The sequence below is a fragment of the Hemitrygon akajei genome, unplaced genomic scaffold, assembly GCF_048418815.1.
Source record: "Hemitrygon akajei unplaced genomic scaffold, sHemAka1.3 Scf000113, whole genome shotgun sequence".
Classification (NCBI taxonomy): Eukaryota; Metazoa; Chordata; class Chondrichthyes; order Myliobatiformes; family Dasyatidae; genus Hemitrygon; species Hemitrygon akajei.
The window spans coordinates 1,706,035-1,729,629 of NW_027331999.1; the positions used below are offsets into that span (position 1 = coordinate 1,706,035).

General features: G+C 43.7%; 3 protein-coding genes across 6 annotated transcripts in view; 2 read left to right on the top strand and 1 right to left on the bottom strand.

The window, feature by feature from the left end:
- The window catches only part of LOC140723433 (uncharacterized), a 43,609-nt gene that overhangs the window by 11,874 nt on the left and 8,140 nt on the right, over positions 1-23,595 (top strand). The window contains exon 3 of the mRNA XM_073037999.1: positions 22,343-22,493. The gene's annotated coding sequence lies outside the window, so the exon portion shown is untranslated. The remainder of the gene's footprint in view (positions 1-22,342; positions 22,494-23,595) is intronic.
- Positions 9,671-14,371, top strand: LOC140723426 (uncharacterized; the record flags this gene model as incomplete). The annotated part of the gene is made up of 1 exon (XM_073037993.1): positions 9,671-14,371. A coding segment is annotated over one exon (1,494 nt), but the record flags the coding sequence as incomplete, so codon positions are not given.
- Positions 17,766-23,595, bottom strand: part of LOC140723436 (uncharacterized) — a 62,687-nt gene continuing 56,857 nt past the window's right edge. Inside the window, exons 3-6 of one of the 4 annotated variants that reach the window (XR_012097899.1) lie at positions 21,262-21,336; positions 19,204-19,432; positions 18,759-18,824; positions 17,766-18,376 (exon numbers count right to left, since the gene is read on the bottom strand). The gene's annotated coding sequence lies outside the window, so the exon portion shown is untranslated. Of the gene's footprint in view, positions 18,377-18,697; positions 18,825-19,203; positions 19,433-21,261; positions 21,337-23,595 lie in introns of all 4 variants that reach the window. The other 3 variants (XR_012097896.1, XR_012097897.1, XR_012097898.1) reach the window with 3 other exon arrangements.

A 23,595-nucleotide genomic window follows, 5' to 3' on the forward strand; every position in this document is an offset into this window, starting at 1 on the left:
CAACCTTCTAAGGAAGTACAGTCGACTCTGTGCCTTCCTGCACAAGGCATCTGTGTTGGCAGTCCAGTCTAGCTTCTCGTCTAACTGTACTCCCAGATACTTGTAGGTCTTAACCTGCTCCACACATTCTCCATTAATGATCACTGGCTCCATATGAGGCCATATAACTGACGCAAAATGATTTGGAAGTCGTTGATTAGTTGAGCTCTTATCAATCATAGGATTTAAGCAACAGTTAAAATCCCCACCCATTAACAACATATACTCATTTAAATCTGGCAGTAAAGCAAATATTTTTTTTTAAAAAAAGCAGGATCATCGAAATTAGGACCATACAAATTAACCAGAACAACCTTTCTATTACAAATCACTCCTTTAACAATTAAAAATCTACCATTAGAATCTGACTCAATATCCTCTTGAGTAAATATATTAGATTTAATAAAGATAGACTCACCCTTAGTTTTGCTCTGAGAAGTAGCATGGAGTTGTTTTCCATTCCACCAGTGAAAAAATCTATTCTGATCTCCTGCCTTGATATGCGTCTCCTGAGCAAAAATTATATCAGATTGGAATCGATTAATAATTTTAAGTCTTTTTTGTTTAATAGGATAATTCCAACCACGTATATTCCAAATTATTACATTAATCCATTTAACTGCCATACTATAATTTTATTCTTATTTACTTTATACATCCGCAGAACACATACCAATACGGGATTATCAAAGATGGCAATGATGAAGAATAAAGCCATATAGAAAACACACATGCTCCAGAACCACCCAATGGGAAAAAACTCCTAACTCTAAACCCACCCACCCTCCCAAAAGCCTAAAAAAAAGGCAAGTGAACTAAGATAGATGCGAAGACATGGGCCACTCTGCCTCTCGTCTCTACCTCCCCCGAGCCAGAACATAAAATAAATAAAATGACCTTGCGAGAAAGACAGTAAAGTCTCAACAAAGGAGTGTTTACGTTCTATCATGTGTTAAACAGAAAAAGAACCAAAATAATATAATCTCTTAGAGAGAAAAACCAGCCCCATCTTAAGTTTAGCTTTAAATCCCTAAGAAAACTTTAAATTCAGTTACAGGGCACTGTAATAAAACAGAATAAAAAAAGTTAATAGTATACTTAACTGAACTAAATTGATGGAAATATTAATTAGTAAAATCATAGTAACTTAACCCTCTCAGATAAATATATAAAAAGAAACCCTGTTGGTAGAAAAAAAAACTACCAGTTAGTAATTTAAGAAACAACAAAAAAAATCAAACCAAATATTGGATAAAAGGAACAAATCCTTTTATCCTCTTTTCTCAGTCAAATAAGTAATTAACCATTTAAATAGTCAAACTTGATCCGTAAATCTTCTTTCCAAAAAAAAATCCACCCATAGGATGTAATGATGAGCAGGTTTTCTTTTCTTCTTTTATTAATTTGTCAATGAAATATCCAAATAGCCTTCATATATCTTCTTTTCGTAGTGTGAGTAATATACAGATAATCAAACAGCTTTTCAGTTAATTCATTCAGTAGTAACGTCAGTGGCAGTGACAGGTATAGCCTGGACAAAATCCAGCTCGACTTTTGGGTCAAAGAAAGTACATGGGGAAGAATTAGGAGGAAAAACTTTCATTCTTGTCGGGTAACTCAAAGAGGGAAATTGTTTCTTATCATATGCTTGTTTCATTACCAAAGCAAATCTTGCTCTTTGTTCCATTTCTTCTTTTGGATAATCTTCACAAAAACGGAGCTCAGACTCATTGAATCTGAAAACTCTGTTTTTTTGCCTGTCGCATTATTTGATCTTTAATTTTAAAGTGATGAAAACAAGCCAAAATAAATCTTGGTCTGGCTGAGTCTTTAAATTTCGAAGTAGACAGCCTGTGTGCTGTTTCAATAGCAGGTAGATTCATGCAGATTCTTCCCACTTCTCGTAGACATAGACATATCACTCTCCTTCAAGAATCAGCAATTAAAAATTTAAAATTCAACATTTAAGCTGTGGGCGGGAGAGAAAACTAAGAGCAGCACAGAATTAGTGCTACTCCATCGACAGACAGAGGGAGTCTCCATTCACCTGTACTATTAGTTCCCTTCGGGGTTGATTGGCATTCGAAAGCCCTGTTCCAATGATATGTCAAAGCTCGTTGCATTCGATTTTGGTCATTGTCAGGCCAATCCATATTATTTGTTAATGATGTTGGCTAACTTAGTTGGTAAGCATTGGAGCAGTAAGACAATAAATTGGGGGGACAGATTCCCATCATTAAAGGCTTGGTCTCCTGCGAAAGTGCTGTAGCAGGCCACAAAACTCATACAGGGTCGATATGCCAGACACGGGTTTGGGATCCCATGTTTCCCTATCAGTTCTAACTTTAGACACACATTCCTGCCCTTCTCTCCTATGTAGACCGGCCTTGGTTTGCTTACGTTGTTTTTCCTGCTGTCGTTTTCGGCGCCCATCCATCCATTCATGCTCTGTTTTTAACGTCTCCCAACCTTTGGTGTTCCTTCTGCAGTACTTACCTCTATCCTAGTGGTCGCCAACCTGTCGATTGCGATCGACTAGTCTATCTTTGAGACTTTTCCAGTAGATCCCAAAAACTAAGAAAAATAAATACACAAATACTGTTGAAAGATTGTTTCTGGATTGTGGGGTTTTAGTTCCATTCTTTCTACATGCGTGTAACTACACAGTGTCCCCAACCACTGGGCCACGAGGAAACAACATGAGTCAGCTGCACCTTTCCTCATTCCCTGTCAGCCCACTGTTGAACTTGAGTGCACGGGAGGTCATCAGTCGCCTAACCGCAGTGACACCCTCATGCCAGAGATCGCCAGTTGGCCTCGGGCGGCCGGTGGGAAGTGCCGTCACTACTGGCCTGGAGTGCTGCCTCTAAACCTGTTTAGCACACTGAATGTTTGTGGGGAATCCGGTGCTAAAATATTCGCAGACGACCTAATTCGGGCTCAGTGTTTCATAGGTATCAGAGCAGCTACCGTGCTGTGATCTACTGAAACAAACTTTTGTCGGCTGATAGGTCCTACAAGGGGGGGCGGGCTCGTGCCCTGTCACACTCCTTGGTCGGTTGGTCACTCTCTCCGGACTGTGACTGCCGCGGCCCCGGCACAGGGACCTCCGGCCCTGACGTTGTCCTCTCACCCGACCCACGACCAACCAAACCAAGCCAAGGCATCTGGCGGTGGGCGGGCAGGAGGCTGTCCAGTGAGGCAATGAAGCCCTCAAAACTGCTTCGGTACCCCTAGTCCAAGCACCCTGCACTCAAATGCAAATGTGTTGAGTTTTTTCAGCGAAGAAAACATGAGCAGCGCGGGACAGAAGCTAAGTGCCGAGAGCCACATAAACTAAATTACAGAATAGACTGGACATAAGGAACCTGCTTCCCGTATCACTGTATTCCTATCGTGTTTAACAACCCCACCCACCCCATCCCCTGTCGGCCGGTCCGCAAGAATATTGTCAATATTAAACCGGTCTGCGGTGCAAAAAAGGGGCGGGTGCCCCAGTGTTTATACATTATTTCTACTTCCAGGTTGTGGGGTTTTACTTCCGGTCTTTTCTGCCCTGGTGCGCATGCGTGTAACTAATTGATCTGGGTCGATCTTGCATTTTACAAAGGCCAAGGTAGGGGAAACTTGGGCTTAAAATGGTTGGTGACCGCTACTCTATCCCTTTATCACATGCATTATTCCTCCAACTTGCTGATAATATACTGTTCCACTTTAAAGGTAGGTCACATCCAGAATTTTTTCCAGTTAGCCGAGGATTTCCTTCCACGCTGCTGTGTGGTGTTGTGAAATCATGTACAAGGCAAGTTACAGCAGTAGTTTGCCATTGCCTTCTGCTGGGTGAGTTGTTTTGTTCACCAGCTCTAACCCAGCACAGATGAAAGTGTGCAAGGGAGTCGGCTGGATTCGAACTCGGGACCTCTCACCTCGAAGTCCAACGCTGAAGCCACTATGCCACCAGTGGCATAGCCGGCAAAGTTCCGCTTTACATCTGCCTTTCCCTTCCATTCCCTTTTCAACAATTTCCACTTCTTTCCTCAGTTCTTTTTCCAAATCAAATTTACTGCTTGTTCTCATGAGGTAATAACCCAGGCTCCTGCACCCTCTCCCATCCGTGGCCACATTTTGTTCCCCAATTTCTTATTCAGCACTGCACTCAACATTCACAAATATTTTTCCTTGTCTGGAGAACTCTCACACAAATTGTGTCGGGCTGCTGCTGGCCCACTTGTATCAATCGACTGCAATTGACCGATGGTCTCTAAGTAATTTATTGGGCTCAAAGCCTCCTGCTCAATTAACAATGAGATAAATTTACCCGGCTGGCACCTCCTGCTTAAATGATGAATTTACCTGGCATGTCTGCCTCCTGGCCACTTAGTAAAATTTTGCCTACCTTATACAAATCTCCCAACAATTTCTTTCCCAATCCTGTCAAGGTATGTGATCAGCCTTGGGTGAGGCACCGTATGTCCAAAGGAACTAACGGTGAGTGACAAATTTAAAATACCCATTGGGCTTCCGTTCGGTCTCCGCACTCCCCAGAGTGGTCCAGCTGCTTACTCAGCCCGTCTGCTTGGCACTCCCTATATTGGGACCCTGTTCGTGATGCCAAATGTTAAAGTTGAATCTGAATAAAACTCAGGAGACCAGCTTCTTATCGACACCATGGTTTATTGTGCATTCAAATGCCTGCAGGAGTTTGAGTCCCAGTTGTCAAAGGGAAGGCACGTAAGCACTGCCACCTTCTGACAAGTCGAATGACTTGGGTTACAGCCATATATTTATACATAGTACATCCCATACATTAATATTGCAAGTTGTTATTTGAACTGGCACGCCCACTAAGTGTGTTGGTGCAAAACTTAATTACTTAGATAACAGAGTTTGCTAAATGGTTTTAATTATACATGGATGTACTGTCCAGTCCTTATCAGTTATTCCCTTTGCAAGGCCCTGACTTAATTACAAACAGATGTTTATTCCTGTCCTTATCAGTGAGTCCTCCTCCCTTTACTCAAACGAGGATACAATGTATAATATTATCAGCTCTCAATGTGTCTCTCTGCAAGCCACAGAGAACTGGTAATGAGTCTGTCTTAGCTAAACGCTGAAGACTGAGTTCACTTCTGTTCAAAATTCCTATTCACTCCCAATTATTCTTTTAGCCAGAGGTTACACAGGTTCAAAATGAATTTTTTTATATACCCTCAATTCGTCAGGAGGGTTCAGGGGAAATATTTATGCCCAATATAGAACCTGGTGTTACCTGTGTGTATTCTGGCAATGCAAGAGGTGCTGGAGAATTTGTAAGTGGGAAGAAGTGGAGTAATATTTGCAAATCTGACTTTTTAAAGCATAGTTTAGCAAGCAAACCACATATGGACAATATGCAAAAGCTTTGGTGAGAAAATCCTTCATTATCCGTTACAGGCCCGCTACATAGGTTGTGTGAGAGTGCAGATGAACTCGATCAAACCCAGGGGAGATCAAAGTACTTATCAACAGTGATTTGCTAGCCGTGAAAACGATTACCTCTCTGTATAAAATTCACTGTGCACATGTCACTGAGTTAAAAAAAAAAATGCACAGTACATGATTTATGTGCACACTGGTCATTACAGATTACAGGGGACATTGGTGGGAAGATGGTAAGACCTCTAGTGTCCCTGATGTCCTCACCTACAAGATGTGCACCCTGCACGTTAAGGAGTTGGAACCTGAAATGGATGAATTCCAGATCATCCGGGAGTTGGAGGGGGTGATAGATATGACATGAAGAGAGGTGAGTTACACCCAAGGTGCCGTACACAGGAAACCGGGAGAGAGTCAGGAAGGGGAATGAGGTTAAATAGCCATTGCAGAGTACTCTTGTGCCCATCAAACACAACAAAAGGTAGACCACTTTAGAAACTGGTGGTGAAGGGGATTACCTGACAGAGAAAAGTCAAAGGGGTGATAGGGGATTCATTAGTTAGGGGAACAGAACAAGAGGGGACTGATATCCAAGTGGTAAGGCATGCTAGTGCTAGTAGGGGTGGAGCGGGTGATGTGGTTAAAATAAGCTGTAAGGGGAATGGGAGCCAGAATGACCAAACAGATAATGGAGAGGGTGAATTGAATTGAATTGACTTTATTAGATACCTACTTCATAAACATGAGGAGTAGAAAACTTTATGTTATCTCTCCATCTAAATGTGCAATGTGTAATTTATGGTAATTTATAACAGATCGTTTGTACATAGGACAGTCAATATAACATCGAAATGCAATTGTATCAGCATGAATTAATCAGTCTGATGGCCTGGTGGAAGATGATGTCCCGGAGCCTGTTGCTCCTTTTGCTGTGGTACCATTTCCTGGATGGTAGCAGCAGGAACAGTTTGTGGTTGTGGTGAATTTGGTCCCTGATATCCTTTGGGCCCTTTTTATACACCTGTCTGTGTAAATGTACTGAATAGTGGAAAGTTCACCACTACGGATGTGCTGGGCTGTCCGCAACACTCTCTGCAGTTTCCTGCAATTAAGGGAAGTACAATTCCCATACCAGGCAGTGATGCAGCCAGTCAGGATGCTCTCAAATGTGTCCCTGTAGAAAGTCCTCAGGATTTTGGTCCCCATCCCCAACTTTTTCAACTGTCTGAAGTGACAGAGGTGCTGTTGTGCTCTTTTCACAACACAGCCGGTATGTACAGACAATGTAAGGTGCTTGGTGATGTTTATGCCGAGGAACTTAAAGCTGTTCACCTTCTTAACCCCAGATCCAGTGATGTCAATAGGGGTTATCCTGTCTCCATTCCTCCTGTCGTCCACAATCAGCTCCTTTGTTTTTGTGACAATGATGGAGGGTTTGTTTCCTTGACACCAGTCAGATGTTCAGATCATAGATAGATTCAGCAGTTAGATGGTTGAGCCTGGTGCAATGAATGTGCTGAGCTGTATATATCACAATGCAAGAAGTATCGTAGGAAAGCCAGATGAGCTCAGGACAGGCCAATATTGGGACTTGTTTACACCCAACAGTCTGAAGGATTTAGAGGAACAAATTTGTAGAGAGATTGAAGACCATGCCAATAAACAAAAAGGTTGATTCAGTAAGTGATTTTAACTTTCCATATATTGACGAAGACTCCCATACTATAAAAGGACTAGATAGGGTAGAGTTTGTCAAATGTGCCCTTAATCAATAAGTAGAATTCCCAATGTAGAAGTGTGCAATAAGCTGTTAGGAAATGATCAGGGCTGGTGACAGAAATTAGTGATCATAATGCCATGAGATTCAAAGTAAATATGGAAAAAGAGAGGTCTGGACCACGGGTTGAGATTCTAAATTAGAGAAAGGTCATTTTTGATGGTATCAGAAAGGATCTGACAAGTGTGGTTTGGGACAGGTTGTCTCCTGGCAAAGGAGTACCTGTAAGTGGGAGGCGTTCAGATGTGAATTTTTGAGGATGCAGAGTTTGTATTTGCCTGCCAAAATGAAAGTTGGAAGGTAACTGGTCCAGGGAACCTTGCTTTTGAAAAGAAATTGAAGCCTCGTATATTTTGTTCCTCTAAATGCCTCAGACTGTTGGGTGCTACCAAGACCCATTAATGACTACAAATCATGATTCCACGCACTGAGTTCATCTGAATTTTTTTGTTGTCTTCTTTTGGTTTCTCAAAGCTTCCGAATAGTTTTTGTTCTTTTGTTTGCCCTCTCTTTGACATTTACGTTGGCTTTGGCTTCTCATTTTAGCCACAGTTGTGTCCTCCTGTCTTTCTAATGCTTCCACTTCTGTGGAATTACTCAGCTCCCGAATTGCTCCAGAAACTCCAGCCACTGCTGCTCAATTGTCACTCCTACCCTTTCCCTTCCAAACAAGTTTGGCCAGCTTCTCTGCCATAGAAACATGGAGAAGCTCAGTAAAGAAACAGGCTCTTTGGCCCATCTAGTCAATGCCAAAAAAGCATTTCAACTTGCAGTGCGACCTGGACCAGCTGGCAAAATGGTTTGAGAAAAGGAAAAAGGAATTTAATGCAGACAAGTGTGAGTTGTTGCTCTTTGGTCTGACCTACCAAGGGAGGTCTTTCACAGTGACTGGTCGGGCACGGAGGAGTGTTGTAGAAGAAAGGGACCTGTTGTAGAAGAAAGTCCTTAATTCACTGAAAGTGGTATCACAGTTAGATAGAGACAGAAGGGAAGATTTTAGCCCAATGGCCTTCATGAACAAAAGTACTGACAACAATAGATGGATGTTATGTTGACTTGTAGAAGACATTGGTGAGGCCTAATTTGGAGTACTGGGTGCAGTTTTGGTCACCAACCTACAGGAAAGCTGTAAGGACTTTGAAGGAGTTCAGAGAAAATTCACGTATGTTGCCAGGTCTGGAGTACTTGGGTTATAAGGAAAGATTGAACAGGTCAAGACTTTATTCCTTGGACTGTAGGAGTTTGAGGGGAGATTTGATTGTGATAGAGGGGCATAGATAGTGTAAATGCAAGCTGGCTTTTACCACTGAGATGGGGTGGGAGTACAACCAGAGGCCATGGGTTAAGGGTGAAAGGTGAAATGTTAAGGGGAACATGAAGGGAAACTCATTCACACAGACAGTCATCCGGGTGTGGAATGAGCAGCCAGCTCAAGTGGTGCATGCAAGCTCGATTTCAACATTTCAGAGGTTCATGTAGGTACCTGCATGGTAGGGGTATGGGAGTGGGAAGATTAAATAGTTCAGCACAGACTAGATGGCCCAAAGGGCATGTTTCTGTGTTGTAATTTTCTACAAGAATGTGAAATATTACAAAAATTCACTCTGTCTTTTTAACAGCTGTGTGGACCAACCATTCACCTCAACAGGAATTTTTTATATGGCATTAAAACTGTGGCACTTTAAGTTAGTAATACATAAAAGAAAATCCCAGATGCACATCAAGAAAGACTAATTGCGTGAGACTGTTTCAGTTACTGTGGGGCCAGGCACCCATGCAGCTCAGCAGGAACAGGGAATAATACCAATGGAGAGATTCCAACTCAGCCAAGGTAGAAATTGGAGATGGCAGAAATGCCCCATTCTTATAGAAACAGGAACAGCATCAGGGAATTGATGGTCATTCCAGATACCAGCACTCTGCCCAGTCAGGAGATGATTTCTGTGTCCAACTTGGGTAGAATCTCACTGTAACAGTGTGATACCAGATCAAACCTTGGTAACTCAAGTAATCTCATCTGAAATGTTGTCCTACACCCATTGATGGATTTTGTAAATCTTTTTACAGGTTAAAAACAAGAAGGAGTTTGTCTCCAGGAAGTTCAAACACGGCACACCAGTTTGGTTGTCTCTGTCCAGATATTTAAGAAGTGGAGCAAGGGGTTCAATCGACCATCCTTGCTGCTCAAACTGTGGGGAGGGATTCACTCGACCTTTGACCAACTGGCAACCCGTCATTTCACACAGGAGAAAGGCCATTCACCTGCTCAGACAGTGGGAATGGATTCACTCGTTTATCACAACTGAAGGTACATTAGCAAGTTCACACTGGGCAAGGCCATTCACCTGTTCTGTGTGTGAGAAAGGATTCAATTGGTCTTCCCACCTGTGGACACACCAGTCAGTTCACTGTGGGCAAAGGCTGGTGATCTGCTGAATTTCTGGGAAAGGACTCACTCAGTCATCTGACCTAATGGCACACCAGCGTGTTCACACTGGAGAGAGGCCGTTCAGCTGCTCAGTCTGTGGGAAGAGATTCACTCAGTCATCCCACCTGCAAAGTCATCAGCGAGTTCACACTGGGGAGAAGCCGTTCATCTGCTCAGTCTGTGGGAAGAGATTCACTCGGTCATCCACCCTACTGGTACATCAGCGAGTTCACACTGGGGAGAAACCGTTCACCTGTTCAGAATGTGGGAAGAGATTCACTGATTCTTCCACCCTACAGAAGCATCAGCGAGTTCACACTGGGGAGAAGCCGTTCACCTGCTCAGAATGTGGGAAGGGATTCACTCAGTCATCCCACCTACTGGAACACCAGTCAGTTCACACTGGGGAGAAGCCATTCACCTGCACAGAATGTGGGAAGAGATTCAATCAGTCATCCAATCTACAGAGACATCATCGAATTCACACTGGAGAGAGGCCATTCACCTGCTCAGAGTGTGGGAAGGGATTCACTAATCCATCCACCCTTCTGAGTCATCAGCGAGTTCACACTGGAGAGAAGCCATTCACCTGCTCAGAGTGTGGGATGGGATTCACTGACTCTTCCACCCTACAGAGACATCAGCGAGTTCACACTGGGGAGAAGCTGTTCATCTGCTCAGAGTGTGGGAAGGGATTCACTCAGTCATCCAATCTACAGAGACATCATCGAGTTCACACTGGTGAGAGGCCATTCACCTGCTCAGAGTGTGGGAAAGGATTCACTGACTCTTCCACCCTACAGAGTCACCAGCGAGTTCACACTGGGGAGAAGCTTTTCATCTGCTCAGTCTGTGGGAAGGGATTCACTCGGTCATCCACCCTACTGGTACATCAGCGAGTTCACACTGGAGAGAAACCGTTCACCTGCTCAGAATGTGGGAAGAGATTCACTGATTCATCCACCCTACAGAAGCATCAGCGAGTTCACACTGGGGAGAAGCCGTTCACCTGCTCAGAATGTGGGAAGGGATTCACTCAGTCATCCCACCTACTGGAACACCAGTCAGTTCACACTGGGGAGAAGCCGTTCACCTGCTCAGAATGTGGGAAGAGATTCGCTCACTCATCCAACCTACATAGTCATCAGCGAATTCACACTGGAGAGAGGCCATTCACCTGCTCAGAGTGTGGGAAGGGATTCACTCGGTCATCTCAACTACTGGCACACCAGCAAGTTCACACTGGGAAGTGGCCTTTCACCTGCTCAGAATGTGGGAAAGGATTCACTGAGTCATCCACCTTACTGGTACATCAGCGAGTTCACACTGGGGAGAAGCCGTTCACCTGCTCCGTCTGTGGGAAGAGATTCACTCGGTCATCCAACCTACAGAGACATCAGCAAGTTCACACTAGGGAGAAGCCGTTCACCTGCTCAGTCGGTGGGAAAGGATTCACTCAGTCATCCCAAATACTGGAACACAAGTCAGTTCATAGTGGGGAGTGACCATTGTTATGAATCCCTAGGTTTTGTTTGATATGGACTGTCAGTCTGACTTGCAGCTTGTTTACATCGCTCGCAGTTTGTTTAGTTTTAACTGAGGACACAGACACTCAGAGTCAGATGGAGACGGATGAAAAATGGAAGAATCGAAACCAGGGAACTAGTGGCCAAGGGTCACTGTTTGGAACTTTCCTTTGCCCACAAGGGTGGGCTAATTATCGATTCACCATACATCGAATGTGTGGCTGTCACCTCATTTAACACATAGGAGTGGATCTGATTTGGGATATCCTATGGAGACCACTTATGTGTTAACCCTTGCCTGGGTGTGATGTGGTCATTCATTTGAAGATGATACCCCTCATGACAAGTCACTTTCGGTGAAAATTCGTATGTAGATTTGTAAAGATGACGGATAAAAGCTACAGCAACTGTTCTCTCATTTTAACACTGTGGAACCTGTAGAACAGACAGACGGACAGACGTACTTTATTTATCCTGAGGGAAATTGAGTTTCGTTACAGCCGCACCAACCAAAAATAGTGTAGAAATATAGCAATATAAAACCATCAATAATTAAATAATAATAAGTTTATCTTTGCAAGTGTAAATAAGTCCAGGACCAGCCTATTGGCTCAGGGTGTCTGACACTCTGAGGGAAGATTAGAAGAGTTTGATGGCCACAGGCAGGAATGACTTCCTGTGATGCTCAGTGTTACATCTCGGTGAAATGAGTCTCTGGCTGAATGTACTCCTGTGCCTAACCAGTACATTATGGAGCGGATGGGAGTCATTGTCCAAGATGGCATGCAACTTGGACAGCATCCTCTTTTCAGACACCACCGCCAGAGAGTGCAGTTACACCCCCAGAACATCACTGGCATAACAAATGAGTTTGTTGATTCTGTTGGTGTCTGCTACACTCAGCCTGCTGCCCCAGCACACAACAGCAAACATGATAGCACTAGTCACCACAGCCTCGTAGAACATCCTCAGCATCGTCTGGTAGATGTCAAAGGACCTCAGTCTCCTCAGGAAATAGAGACGGCTCTAACCCTTCTTGTAAACAGCCTGAGTGTTCTTTGACCAGTCCAGTTTATTGTCAATTTGTATGCCCAGGTTTTTGTAATCTTCCACCATGTCCACACTGACCCCTTGGATGGAAACAGGGGTCACCGGTGCCTTAGCCTTCCTCAGGTCCACCACCAGCTCCTTAGTCTTTTTCACATTAAGCTGCAGATGATTCTGCTCGTACCATGTGACAAAGATTTCCACCATAGCTCTGTACTCGGCCTTATCTCCCTTGCTGTTCGACATAACAGTCTTCTCTCGACATTTACCCTGAATTACAAATATCTCTCTCATCACCTATTTTGTGGATGAACTGAACTTTCATACTTTACCATCTGAAGACTCCAAGTCTTGTTTTCCCCGAGCTCAATAGTTTGGGAGTTATATTTACACACATACATACACATAACACTGTTAATTGTTGTTTAACTTGCCTAAGTTACTATATTATAAGTGGATATAATTAGCATTGTGGTTTTCACATCAAAAACAGACTCCAGTAGTAGTCTATTGCTGCTGGTTCGTTTCTGAAGCATTACGGTTCATAACAAAATGGGGCCTGCATCTGGGATATGATCAAATTTGAGGATTGATTAATTATCGATTTCATTGGGGAAATCTCTTTTGATTTATTTCTGTGCAGAAAATTTGTTGATCGATGTCAGGAAGCGCCAACCTCTGAGGTATTAGAGGACGCCAGAAGGGTTGAGTTGTTGAGTATTGCTGAAAGGTTACATCTTGCTAAGGTGAAATTGACAATGAGGAGGGCACAGATGCAGAGGATAATAGCTGAACATTATGTTTCTGAGAGTGTGTTTAAAGTGGAGGAGTTGGAGGTGTTTCCTGAAAGTAAACAAGTGAGCTTGAGCTCCAGTACAAGTGAGAAAAATTAAAGATGGAGGCTGCGGAAAGGCAGAGGCAGTTTGAGGCTGGAGAGGCAGAAAAACAGACAGAAAATTGTCTCATAAAGTATAACAAAGGGGAAGGCTTAGCAAGCCTATTCTGCTTTGACAGTTGATGAAGCAGCTGATTATTTATACTGCACCAATCATCGCCACTGGGCTATAAACGTGCAGGAGCAGTGTATGGTTCAGTGCTTTGCTCAAAGACACTCACGCTGCCTTGGCTGAGGCTCAAACTCATGACCTTCAGATCGCTAGTTCAACACCTTAACCAGCTGGTCATGCACCACACATTATGACCTAGTGAAACAGGCTGTGCTCAGAGCTTATGAGTTGGTCCCAGAAGCATACAGGCAAAAGTTTAGACATTTGTAGAAATCTGTGAACCAGACGTATATGGAATTTGCTTATGAGAAATTTGTGTGTATTTCCTGCTGGTGCACATATAAAAATGTAAATGATGATTTTAACAGCTTGAAAGAGTTGGTTTTAATTGAAGAATTCAAAAAGTGCGTGCCTGATGACATAAAGATGTATTTAGATGGAAATGATGCTGCCACTATGCAGGAGTCTGCTAGATTAGCAGAACAGTTTGCTTTAACTCATAAGGTTGTGTTTACCCTGAATAAGAGTTTCGAAAAGAGTAGCAGGGATAACCAGGGTAAACCAGAAATTAATGCTGGGATTTGTCAAACTTGTCAAGTTGTGGCTAAACCTAATCAGGTCATCCCAGTGGCCCCACTGCTAACTATTATGTGTACTGCATTCAGATTCCCAGAGGCAATGCCTCTCAGAAATATTAAAGCTAAAAATGTGTCGAAGGCTCTTACCGAGTTTTTTTTTACTTTATTCGATTTGCCTCAAGAAATCCAGTCTGATCGAGGAAGTAATTTTACATCTGGGTTATTCCAGCAGGTAGTTTATGAACTGGGAGCAAAACAAATTACATCATCTACATACCATCCGGAATCACAAGGGGCTTTAGAAAAATTTCACTCTACGCTCAAGACATGAAATGATCAAGACATACTGTGTTGAAAATGGAAACGACTAGGATGAAGGAATACATTTGCTTTTGTTCGCAGTAAGAGAGTCGGTTCAGGATCATTGGGCTTTACTCCATTTGAACTCGTATTTGGTCGCAGAGTGAGGTGACCTTTGACCTTGTAAAAGGAGCGGTGGATTGCTGGGGATGTACATGTTAACTTGTTAGACTATGTTTTAAAGTTCAAAAATAAACTACACCAATTCTGTAGTCTAGCGAAACAAAACTTAAAGTCTTCTCAAAACAAAATGAAGTGTTGATTTGATAAGCAAGGTTGCGAAAGAAAATACCAGGTGGGGGATAAGGTGCTTGCCTTATGTTGACGAATCCACTTCAGGTGAAATTCAATAGACCGTATGAAATAGTCTCTCAATTTAATGATGTGAATTATGTTATTACAACACACGACCGACATAAACTAACACAGCTGGTACACATAAATATGATAAAGCCTTATTTTGACAATCAGGCACCATCTGTGAGTGTTGTTGTCAAAATATATGAATCTGGCAACCCTGAGAATGAAACAATTGACTCGTCTGAGACTTTTCACAAGCCAAACATGGTCCCAGTTAGACTAATGAACTCCGATGTTCCAGAAAACATTGATAACAAGTTGTCTCATCTGCAGCCAAAGCAACAACAACAGCTGAAGGAATTAATTCTGAAGTTTAAAGATTTATTTCCCGATGTTCCCAGGCTAATCACGGTCTCAGTACATGACGTAGATATTGGTCAAGCCAAACCGATTAAACAACACCCATATCGCATGAACGTAGAAAATGTAAATTGGCTGAGCAATTGTTGTAAGTGTGGAAACAGATTCAGTAGGTCTCAGAGGCACTGATTATGGGAAGGTAAATGCAGTAACAAAAACAGATGCCTATGCTATCCCTAGGGTAGATGATTGCATCGATAAGGTTGGAATAGCTAATTTCTTACAAAGATTGATCTGTTGACAGGGTATTGGTGTGTTCCATTGACGGACAGAGGTAGAGAAAGTTCTGCATTTGTGACACCATCTGGGTTGTATGAATACAATGTTTTGCCTTTTGGAAAGAAAAATGCTCCAGGAACATTCCAGAGAATGATTGATTTTGAAATTCGAGGGTTAGAACACACAGATGCCTATATTGATGACTTAGTCACAGTCAGTGACACTTGGGAAGAGCATATCTCTGCAGTAGAAAAGCTGTTTGACAGGCTTTCCCAGGCCAGCCTTACAGTTAACTTGGCTAAGAGTGAATATGGCCATGCCTCTGTGACCTGTCTTGGCTATGTTGTAGGTCAAGGCAAGTTGGCTCCTGTTCAGGCAAAAGCCCAGGCAATTTCTCAAGTTCCTATTCTGACTGCTAAGAAGGCTCTTAGAAGATTTCTGGGAATGGATGGATATTATCGTAAGTTCTGTAAGAACTTTGCTGCTATTGCTCTTCCTCTGATTAATCTCCTGAAGAAGGGTGAAAAGTTTGTTTGGACTGAACCTTGTCAGGAGGCATTTGATCGATTGTTATCAGTATTTGAGATTAGGCCAATCAATGTAGTATTCTGAGCAAATTTAATTAGCAGATTGGAGCTGTGGGTGGCAACATAAGTCATGGGTGCACAGAAAGTAAATGACAGGGCAAAAGAGACAACCCTGTGGGTTATGTGTCCTGAGGGTCAGCGAGACAGAGGAGATGGAGCCCACTCTTACCACCTGCCGGCGATCTGACAGGAAGTCCAGGATCCAGCTACACAAGGCAGGGTGAAGGCCGCGGTCTCTGAGCTCCTTGTCGATACTTCATGCCTTTGTATGGCTACTGCTCTGCCCATGACTGCAAGGAACTGCAGAGAACTTTGGAGAGCAGAGAACATCAGAGAAACAAGCCTCCACTCCATGGACTCTCCCTACACTTCCCCTCCCTCGGAAAAGCAGGCTATGTACTCAAAGATCCTCACAACCTGGACATTCTTGCTGCAAACCCGCTGCCACATTGGCAGAGAGATACAAAAGCCTTAAAGGTGTACCTGGTGTACAACCAGGCTGAAGGATGGCTTCCTGTCTGCAGTTATAAGCCAAATGAAAGATAAAATAGACTCGGCCTCACAATGCAACGCGACGTGACCCTGCACCATATGTCTATCTGCACTGCACTTTCTCTGCAGCCATAATGCTTTGTTACAGTTATTTTTTTGTTGTATATGAGCTCAATAAACTGTGTAATGTATCGATCTGTGTGGATGGTACATCAGGCAAGATTTTCACTGTAGCTCAGTACGTTATGAGAATAAACAAATTCCCCACTTTAATTGTGTGGAAATATTAGACAGACTGAGCTTCTGCTCCGGAACCACAGAAGGAAACTGACCTGTTGTCATTTCTGTGGAAAGCAAATATATGGAAGATGCTTCAATCTCACATTACGATCTGCAGTAAATGGAATCAGGTGACCGGTGGTGGGTCTCCCATATTAATATCAGAATCAAGTTTAATAGCACCGGAATATGCCATGAAATTCGTTGTCTCTGCGGTAGCAGTAGAACCTAATTCTTAACAAAAGATTTTAACAATTGTGATTTAAAATAAGTATATATATAGTACAAAAATAGAAAAAAATGTAATAAACTATTCTAATTGTGTGGAACTATTTGATCCGGATCTCACTGCGTTGTCTGAAGGGGACAAAGGTGAAGCTACACGGACACGTAGAGCAGTGACCCGCAAATGCTGCAGATCTGCAGAAAAACGTGAACAGGAAACGGGATCAGGTGACGGGTGGAGGGACTCCGACCTGAACCGATGACTCTGCTCCTCTCCCCTCACACACTGCCCGACCCATCCGCCGCATTCCCCACATTATTCCATATTTACACCAGATACATGTCTACTTTTCCACACCATATCTACCCCGATCCCTTTCCCTCCAGCCCCAGGTCACAGAGTCACGGGCTCGATTCCCATTCCCTTTTTCAGAGACTGGGATCCCTGATTCAACCGGTAAAGATGCTTTGCATTTCGATGTGTTCACCTCTCAGTCCTCGACTCTCTAAATGACATTTAGAGTTATCACATTTGATCTTTCTTCAGGTTATGACCCCACCGCTCCAGGGATCAGTCAGGTGAATCTTCATTGCACTCTCTATAACAAATACTCTCTAACCTCTTTGTTCATCCTCTATGGAATTAATTACCATCTTCTGCAGCCCCGTGTTGCCCCCACCACTCACCTCCCACCCTTGTCACTATTTTCACCTTCCACCTCCCCCCTCACCTGGATCCACCTCTCACTCCCAAGCTCTTGCCCCATCCCCACCCCTCACCTCTTTTCTCTGACTATTTCCCGTCCACTCTCAGTCCAGAGGGAGGGTCTCGGCGCGAAATGTTGACGGTCCATTTCCCTCCACAGATGCTGTCCGACCCACTGAGTTCCTCCGGCAGTTTGTTCTTTGGTCTGTATAACCCGTGTTAATATGGGGAGCGGGATTTTACACCATATTGCAGGGTTAGGGTTAATGGACTTTTCGGTGAGACAAAAACATTAATCACGGAATCCAGTGTTGTGAGATGTAAAGTCCCCTGTTATGTGTCCGGCTGTGCCGTGTTAGTGGAATGGGCAGCGTGGTGTTTGTCTCGATTCGGGTCACAACACCAGAATTGCCAGCGGGGTCCACACACATTGTATTAGTCAACAGAAAACCTCTCGTCCCTGCAGTCTTTGTCTCCTGGTAAACTCAACACCCTGACAGTATGGACCATAGATACCCCTTCCTCTCAGAGTCAGGGAATCACTCAGACAGCTGATCGCTGAGAGGAATTATATTTATTGGTCATTAAAGTTCGCCCAGATTCGTTTGGACGGATTTGATGTGGAGTTCGGGGTGTCACAGTGAAAGGGCCGGACGGCCGAACTCTCTCCGTTGTCCCAACATCCTTCCAGGTGAGGCGACACTTCACCTGTGAATCTTCCGGGGTCGCCCATTGTGTCCGCTGCTCCCGATGCGGTCGCCTCGACACTGGTGACACCGGCTCCTCCGCAGTTGTGTCGGGTAGGAATGTTTTATAACGGGTGTCGATATTTTTCTACCCTTTTGTGCGGGAGTGGTGGGTTTTGGGGGTTGATGATCGGGATGCCGTCCTTTTTGATGCGGGGGGTGTGGAGGGAGTTTCATTTTTTTTCTCTCTGAACGACTTTCATGCTTTCTTTGTTTCGTGCTTCTCTGGAGAAGAAAAAAACTCAGCGTTATTTATGAATACCTGCTTTGGTAATAAATTAACCTTTGAACTATCCACTCCGAGCGGGACTTCCCGATGTCCAAACATTTCAATTCCGATTCCCATTCCCGTTCCGACGTGTCATCCCATCCCTTGCCAAGTTGAGGCCACCCTCAGGGTGCAGGATCAGCAACTTATATTCCGTCTGGGTGCCCCCACCCAACCTGATGGCATGAATATCGATTTCCCCCTCCGGTGAACAAATTTACCTCACACCTCTCCCTCCCACTCCCTCTCATCCTCTCTGTCTTTGTACGTCCTCTCACCTGCTTATCACTTCATTCTGGGTCCACTGCTCCATCCCTTTCTCAATATATTGAAGTGTACCTGTGAGTGTCGATACTCAAAATATCCTCTGACGTCAGGTGTTACATGGTTCGAACTTTGTACATCCTGTTCAGTGTTTAAATATATAAAAAGTTAAAGAAGCTTGAATCTTTACATAAATTATTATCGCAATATACGAATAGAAAATATTTTATTGTGGAAGTGGCAAATGTTAACGGGAGGAGATCAACCATTTGGGAGGTTTGGAAATGCATTTCATCTCGTTCATTGCCTCACTAAATTACTCTTTTTCCTGTCAACACAAAGAGAAAAAGAGCCTCTTTTCAATCAACTACAGTTGGTGGAGCGAGGCCAAGGAGTTAATCAGCTACTAATGATATGAAATGACGTAAAACTAGCTTGTAGCCTAGAATTTTTTTTTCCATTTGGCTTCCAAAACAAAACTAAATTTATCCAGGTGTAGAAGAGGATTTTGGATGATTACCTTGAATATTTCATCAAAATCAGTCCGAAGATGAGCGAGCAGTGAATTTTTCTTTCATTATTTTCGACTCTTAAGCATAGGTTTCGATGCTCATTCCGTGCTTAATATAGCTGCTTCCTGGTATCCAATGGTACCCATCGGAAAGAGCGGAAAAATGCTTGCATTTGTGTACAGGTATTTCCCAGCTTCCTAGGACAACGGGTCGAGTGAGAAGGAATTTCACAAATACCTAAATTAAAAACAGTCACAGCTCCAGGATTTCACCAAAAACGATCAAATATCCTAATGTTATTAGTGGTATTTTTCCCCACCAGCCAACACCCCCGTTCCGTAAAATTCCCTCTATTTAATATCCGGGGTTGTTAAATTCCGTGCTTGTTTATTTTGACTTTTTTACAGAGGTGTCGGAGAGCCCTGGTAGCACTGCAGCCCTGAATGTATGAGACAGTAGTGTTAAATGCAAAACCCTGAACGGTGTCGATGATCAGAGGGATCTTAGACTCCAAGTGCATCGCTCCCTGTGAGAGACTGCACAGATTGATCGGGTGGTTAAGAAGGCAAATGGCATGGTTGTCTTTATTAGTTGTGAAGTTGTGTTGCAGCTCTGTAAAACTAGTTAGCCCACATCTGGAGTGTTTCATACAGTTCTGGTCGCCCCCATTCTCAGAAGGATATCGGGGCTTTGAAGAGGGCGCAAAAGAGGTTTACCAGGACACTGCCTGGATTAGAGTGCATGAGCTATAACGAGAGGCTGGACAAACGTGTTGTTTTCTCCAGAGCGGCGCAGGCTGGGGTGAGACTGGATGGACATTTATCAGATTACTAGAGGAATAGATAGAGTGGACAGAGGGTATGTTTTTCCTGGAGGTTTGAAATGTCTGACACATTTAAGGTGAGAGGAGATGTGAGGGGCAAGTTTGTTTATTTCCACAGAGTGCTGGGGAGCTGGAGTCTATGCCTGGGGTGTTAGACCCCACCGGTCCCATGATCCCGTTTGCCCCTCCCATTTAACCACCGATGTAACAATCTCTTTGTGCATGTTCACAATCTCCAGGTGGGCGGTCACGCATCCTCCATGTTGTGTTGGGGAAATTTGATGTCGGCCACTGAGTCCCGTTAACTTTCCCGAACTCGCCTCGCTTCCTGAGGCTCCTCACATTTGTCTTGGAGCTTTATGGCTGTTGTGTCTTCTCCCGGACTGGGGTGGGTGAGAAAGGAGAACGTCCCAGGTTGTGGGGATCTTTGATTTCACTGCCTGCTATACCGAAGGACTGGGAAGTCTAGTGGGGAGAATAGTTTCTGTGATGTGCTGATCTGGATCCAAAGGTCTTACCAGTTCCTCGCAGGTGCTAGTTTATGAACAGTGACGGGCTGACACACTGCAGCATTTTACTGGCAGCAAAGAGTACTGGGAGAGTTGGTGCTTGGGCTCTAATCCTGTGATCGGCATTCCAGGCAAATGGAACTGTCGGTGTTTTGGCTTTGACTTTGGTTAGTGCTTCTACAGATGGGGCTGGATGGATGTCCTTCTTCGAGCAGCTGGACATTGGTTGTGGTGAAATCCTAGATTGCACAACCCAGTGTGAGATGTGGGGACAATGTGTGAGACTCTCAGGGTCAGTGAGTGGCAGATTCAGCTGTGTGATTGTGAGGTTGGGTCCTGGGATATCATAGTTTTTGATCCAGGAAAATGGAACCAGGGATCGAGCTGTTTGGGCTTGTGAGGTGTTGACTGAGTATTTCTGGTCTGGGATCAGATGTTTCTTTCTGGAGTTCCTTTGGAAGCAATGACTGCCAATCTGAGGAGAGGATGAGTTCCCATTCCATCCTCACAGGGAGAGGCTGTGAGTAAATGGGCTGTTCTGTGTTTACAACAGTAGAAACAGACCCTGAGTTTGGTGTTCAAACTGTGTTTGGAAATCCCCCCCCCCCCCCACCTCACTGTCACACAGTGAAAATCAGGCAGCTGTGCTGGAGATCTGCACTAAAAACTGAAAATGTTTGAAGTCAACCTGATGAAATGTTATTAATTGAATTGTATTGTAATCTGTTCCTTACCTGCTGAGTGTTTCTGGTAATTCCAGTTTCTTTTTATTTCTTGGTTTATATTTCATGAAATGGACCTGTTTTAACCTGGAAATGAAAATGGCTGTGATAGTTTGTAGGCCTCCGTTAGAGTCTCTGCAAGTCTCCCCTCTCCACACCACCGATGTTGTCCAAGGGAAGGGCATTAGGACCCATACAGCTTGGCACTGGTGTTGTCGCTCAAGGACATACACGCAGCCTCTGCCCAGGCTCGAACTAGCAACCTTCAGATCACTAGACCAACACCTTAACCACATGGCCACGCGCCAGCACATGTGATAGTAGAACAGTAAAGAAAGCACAACGTTTCCCTTTAAATTATCCTGGTACCAATTTGTCTGTTATTCCTGGAAATGTGTTCAGTACAGTTGTTGCTAACAAGGTTTACATGAATAATCTCAGGAATGATCAGCGTTATGTATGAGGAGCATTTGATGGTTCTGGACCTGTGCTCAATGGAGTTCAGAGGGACGGTGGGGGTGGTGGGGGGATGTATGGTTAAGTAAACCTACCGAATGCTGAAAAGCCTGGATACAGTGGACATGGAGAGGATGTTTCCATTAGACAGAGTCTGTGATCTGACAGCACAGTCAGAATAAACAGAATAAAATTCAGTTGAGATTTTTTTTTGCCAAAAGATGTCTGATCTATGGAATTTGTTGCCACAGAGGTTGGTTGAGGCTGCGATTTGGGTATATTTATGACAGAGATTAATATATTCATGACTGCTAAGTAGCTTCAGGGTTACAGGAGGAAGGCAGGAATATGGTGTTGGAATAAAAATCAGCCATGGTTGAGTGGTGTGGCAGACCAGATGGATCGAATCATCTAATTCTGTTCCTTTGTCTTATGTCTTACCATGACTGAATGATGGCTCCTTCTTATCCCATATCGTTTTGTGACATATGAGGGACAATAAAAGATTGTTCACTGAGATCATTATATTTGCCTTCAGCGTTTAAATTTCAGTGAGTTTTGTTCCTAGTAATATTAAGCAGAAATGTTTGGTTCTCCTTTGTAATGTTAATGTGCTTCATTATCTTTCATGTTAAAGTTAGACCTGCAGTGAGAGATTTATTGGAAGAAAAACCACGACTGAAGACGAGGGAATAGCAACAAGGGAACCAGCCCGAGGACTGAGAGCACCAACTAGAGAGAACCCATCTGACTCAGGGTTTCCATTGATTCAGTCAGGAGAAAGTTTGGTGAGTCTCATTTACTCAAACACTGGTCCTTTAGACATTACGTACATGCACAAAGGAAGGTAGGGAATAGTTGGGAGTGAGACAGAATGTGCGCAGAAGAACCAGTTATGCCTCTGTCAGAACCAGTTGTGAAGAAGTCCCCCCCCCCCCCAATGTTCCCTTTAAACTTTTTGCCCTTCACCCTTAACCCGTGTCCTCTGGTTTTTTTCTCCCCTAGCCTCAGTGGATAAAGCCTGCTTGCATTCACTTTATCTATACCCATCATAATTTTATATACCTCTATGAAGTCTCCCCTCATTCTTCTACACTCCAAGGAATAAAGTCCTAAACTATTCAACCTTTCTGTGTAACTCAGTTTCTCAAGTCCCGACAACATCCTCATAAACCTTCTCTGCACTCTTTTGACCTTATTAATATTCTTCCTGTAATTCGGTGACCAGAGCTGCTCACGATACTCCAAATTCGGCCTCACCAATGCCTTATAAAACCTCACCATAACATTCCAATCCTTATACTCAATACTTTGACTCATAAAGGCCAATGTACCAAAAGCTCTCTTTACTACCCTATCTACCCGTGATGCCACTTTTACGGAATTTTGTATCAGTATTCCTAGATCCCTCTGTTCTACTGCACTCCTCAGTGCCCCACCATTTACCTTATCTGTTCTACATTGGTTTTTCCTTCCAAAGTGCAACACCTCACACTTGTCTGTATTAAACTCCATTTGCCATTTTTCAGCCCATTTTTCTAGCTGGTCCAGATCCCTTTGCAAGCTTTGAAAACCTTCCTCACTGTCCACTGTACCTCCAATCTTTGTATCATCAGCAAATTTGCTGATCCAATTTACCAAATTATTATCCACATCATTGATATAGATGACAAATAACAATGGACCCAGCACTGATCCCTGTGGCACACCACTAGTCACAGGCCTCCACTCAGAGAAACAATCCTCCACTACCAATCTCTGGCTTCTCCCATTGAGCCAATGTCTAATCCAATTTACTACCTAACCTCCCATGCGGGACCTTGTCAAAGGCCTTACTGGAGTCCATGTAGACAACATCCACTGCCTTGCCTTCATCCACTTTCCTTGTAA